This window comes from Stegastes partitus, unplaced genomic scaffold, assembly GCF_000690725.1.
Source record: "Stegastes partitus isolate 25-593 unplaced genomic scaffold, Stegastes_partitus-1.0.2 Scaffold2707, whole genome shotgun sequence".
Lineage (NCBI taxonomy): Eukaryota > Metazoa > Chordata > Actinopteri > Pomacentridae > Stegastes > Stegastes partitus.
Window position 1 is genome coordinate 9522 of NW_007580438.1, and position 4231 is coordinate 13752.

The 4231-nt window shown below is 36.4% G+C and overlaps 1 protein-coding gene across 1 annotated transcript in view; it reads left to right on the forward strand.

Moving 5' to 3' along the window:
• The first annotated feature begins 2588 nt into the window (after window positions 1-2588).
• Window positions 2589-4231, forward strand: part of LOC103375616 (paternally-expressed gene 3 protein-like) — a 19619-nt gene continuing 17976 nt past the window's right edge. The window contains exon 1 of the mRNA XM_008305932.1: window positions 2589-2987. Coding sequence (XP_008304154.1) covers window positions 2720-2987 — 268 coding nt within the window. The 5' untranslated portion in view covers window positions 2589-2719. The remainder of the gene's footprint in view (window positions 2988-4231) is intronic.

The window sequence follows — 4231 nt, forward strand, 5'->3', positions numbered from 1 at the left end:
CTGAGGCTCCCTGCAGACCAGTGGAGGAAGGTGGGCTCTGTGAGCTGTGAGGCCACCCAGGGCTCCCAGACTCCGCTCTCAGAGACACTGAGGAGAGACCAGTGTTCCCAGTCCTGACCTCACTCACTGGAACATCACACTGGTTCTGTTCTCTGCTGCCCTCTCTTCTATTTGAAATATTCAGTAACAACATTTAGCAGCTTGTTGCAGTGTTTCATTTTTATTTCAGTGTTTCTCAATAATAAAAATCTCTTCATCCAATCAGTTGTTTTCATGTTTTTTTTTATTTCAGTTACTTCTTAATCAATCTGTCTGTTTCAGTTGGTAGAATAAAATGTTACAATATCAATTAATTTATCTCATTATTTCATCAATAATCTTGTTAATGTATGACTCTCTGCTACAGTGTCTTAAACTGTCTCATTTTCTCTCTTCATCTTCGTTTCCATACAGTAAAGATGGGTTTAACAAGTGCCTTTTTACATTAGTGAATGACTAAGAGATGATTTTCAGCAGCAGTATTTTCCAGCTTATTGCAGTGTTTAAATATGATTTTAAGTTTGTCAGATAATAAACATCTGTTCGTCACATCAGTTGTTCTTTATGTTTGTTCACATCAAGTGACTTCAGAATTTCATCTCAGTGAGATCAGTGAAGTATTCAATCCAGAGAAACACTTCGCTAAAATAGAAGTTGTAATTTCTCCATGTTGACTCAGAAATAATTAGTCATACATACAGTAATATGGATATTAGGAGTGAATATAAACTAAATAATGGAAATTATTTTTGTTGTAGTCTTTTAAACATGTTGTAAGATACCAGGAATATTTCACATTTGGAGAAAATAAAATCCTCTAAACATAAACCTAAAAGAATTTAAGAGCAATAAATGTAGTAAATGTAAAGCTTCTTTCTTTTTTCACCAAAAAAAAATCCATATTTTAATTGAGTTCCCAACCAAAAGTATCACTGCACAGTTTGCAAGAGGAACAATTATAATCATTAAGCTGTGAATTTCAGAATTTCACAGGTTTGAATCAAATAAAAGAAAACAGACTTTAAGACACGAGGAACAACAGAAATATTTGTCTGTTAAAAGTTGGTAAACCAGAGAGGAGAGTTCAGGCTGTTCACATAAACATGACTTTGCCTCCACTCAGTGGACAGAAACAGAAATGATGTACATTCATCATGACTTCCCAGAAATTTCTGCAAATACTTTAAGATACCTGTGGCTGGAAAAAAACGACTTGTGCTTTTACTTGAATAAACTTCCATATTATTTTTTTGTCTTCTTCAATTTTTCTCATATCTGCCTATATGTCAAAGTATTCTGCAGCCTTTGGAAAGCTTCCTACATTCTCCTTCTTCCTCACATTTATATGTGTAATTCTATAAATTTTTTCCTTTTTTGTCCTTTTCACTTTACTCTTTTCATTATTTAGGACACAAATGTATTTTCACATTCAAATGTTGTCATTAAATACAATTTTAGATTTAAGTGTTTCAGTTTCAGTTTCGGTCAAATTTATACTCAGCTCACAGACAAATATTGTCGTTTTTACTTCACTCCATGGAGTTACTACACAGGTTTACTGGTCATTTTAACTGGTATTATAAATCACGATGTATCAGTGTGTAATTGTGCTTTTTTCCCCCTTCTTCCTTATTGCCTTGACTCAGTTTAAGTTGTACATCTCCTCAAAATGGAACTGAATCCGTTTTTGAGATGAAAAAAACTTTTTTTTAAAATTTGAAAAGCATTTGATTTTCTTTAACAGGATACTGAAATAGAATGATTTATTCTGTTTCTGTTTTATTCATTGGGATTCTGATAACTGAATTAACTTTTGTCTATGATATATTTCTTATAAAACTGAAATCAATGACTGTAGTTCTCTTCTATCTTATGTAGTTGTGACAGGTAAGGAATATCCTTAATCCAACGGTGTGGCGCCCAACTCAGTTTGACTAATTTACATGTTAGTGACACCCCTACATTACAATTATACTGTATAATCCCTCCCCTTCTGTAGGAATTACAGCTGAAGCATCATAAATCTGAACATGAAGGTCATTTGCAATATTACTTTTCGCAATAGTTTGTGCGACATCAGTGCAATATCTCATTTTGAGGTGCAATATTGCATTTGCATTGTGTGATATTTCAATTTCAGGTGCAATGGTTCATTATCATGTTCAGAATTTCAATATCATGTGTAATATTGCTGCACTGCTTCAGAATCACTGTCAGTATTACCTCTTACTTTTCTATTCTAATCTTGTTTTAGCCTATCCTTTTTAACATATGGTATTGGGCTTTTTTGTTTGTTTGTTTTTATTAAGAAATGCATTTATTGTCATATGATATAATTGTGTTCTCTGTTCTGATCAATATCTGGCACACGATTTTTTTCCTTTTTCTTTTCTTTTTTTTTTTAGTCTTTTTTTTCTGATTTGGTCATGCCGGAACTAAAGATAGCTGCACATTGGTTCCCCCCCTCCTCCGGACAACTTTTAGTGCCGGAGCTCAGCCGCTTTGTTTACTTTTCTCCTGTCACCGTTAACGTGCCTGTTAGTTCATGAGTCTTCATCCAGGAGCGTTTAAACGCTTTAACTTCGCTGTTTTATCCATTAAAACGTTCATATTTCAGCGTTTACTTGGACTTTCAGCGACATTAAGTCCAAATATTGTAGAAAATTAAAAGTACAGAAACATGTCGGCTGGTCCGCAGATGTTCCCCTCCTCTCCGTCCTTCCCTCCCGGGCCGGCGGAGGGTTTCGGCGGTGTGGACCCGCTCAGCAGCCCGCTGTCGGAGATGGACACCCTGCGGATGTTCGTCAACGAGCGGCTGACGGCGGCGGTGGACGACATCCTGGGCGTGTTCGGGAAAACCGTGGCCCGGTACCGGGAGCAGATAGACCAGCAGCGGCGGCAGCTGGACAGCCTGGTGGCCGGGGAGGGCAGGTGGAGCCGGGCGGCAGGTCGGTGTGTGACCCCGGGGCACCAGACATCCAGTAAACTGAACAGATCCTCACCGACAAGTTAAAATGCACATTTATTTCTGGGTTATTTCAGCATTCAGCAGTGGTGGTGCCTTCATTGTATATGTTGGTCTTTTAAAAATAATAGTTTTATTGTTAATTTGCTTTCTCAAGCATACAGCAACAACAGTTTAGTATAAAAACTACTATACAAAATATCCTGCGTTTAAACTCGAGCTGCTGTCAACGGTTAAATTAATCAACTGTTTTATTAATTACTTCATCAATTCATTGCACATTTTTAGAGGGAAAAAAAGTCTGAATTCTCTAATTCTAGCTTCTTAAATGTGAATGTTTTCTGGGGGTTTTTTCCTCCACCCTGACCATAAACTGAATATCTTCGGGTTGTGGACAAAACAAGACTAAAGAATAAAAATAAAACAGAATAAAAACACAAGAAATAGATAGATAGATAGATAGATAGATAGATAGATAGATAGATAGATAGATAGAAATAAGCAAAATAAATAAATCAAAATCTCAAATACTGCTTAAAAAAATACAAGGAAAAAAGTAAACAGGATAGTGGACAGAATTTGCAAGTTTGTTGTCTATTAGGTTTATTGTTTTCAGTTGTGATTAGCAGGAGGAGTAACAAACCCCCAGTTGAAACCAAAACTCAGGTGTTAATGGCTCCTTTAGGATATAAGTATCTGGAACTCCCAACTAGTCATTCAGAACTGATGAAGCCCCTTGGATGAGAGGTGGAACGTCTTCAAGGAACTCAAGCAAGTCCAGTTACTATGATTAAACTACCAGAATAACCGTAACCTGGATGACTGAGAATCTTCACAGACAATTGTGAATATTGTTACTTGCAGTCATATAAAACTTTGAACCAACGTTCATGAGAGATTTTATTCAGAATCGCTGCCCTTTTAAAACCTGATTGCAGACACGTTCTGTATCAGCTCAGCGGTTACTAGATTTCATGTTGTTTTTTATGAAGTTTTTGTTGCCAGTGTCAAAGTTATGAATATGTATAAAAAGTAAAAAAAAAAAATAGGAGATGAAAGGCCAGACTTTTAGTAAAATGTCAAAGAAGTGTTAAGATTCGAGAGACTTCATACAGGTTTGGTAAAAAAACTGACTGACTCACTCAGATTGGACTGGCTGGTAAAGATTCAGACTGCAGGCTGGGTTTACTCAGAGCAGAGAGAGACTGAGAGGAAAGTAAAACCTAC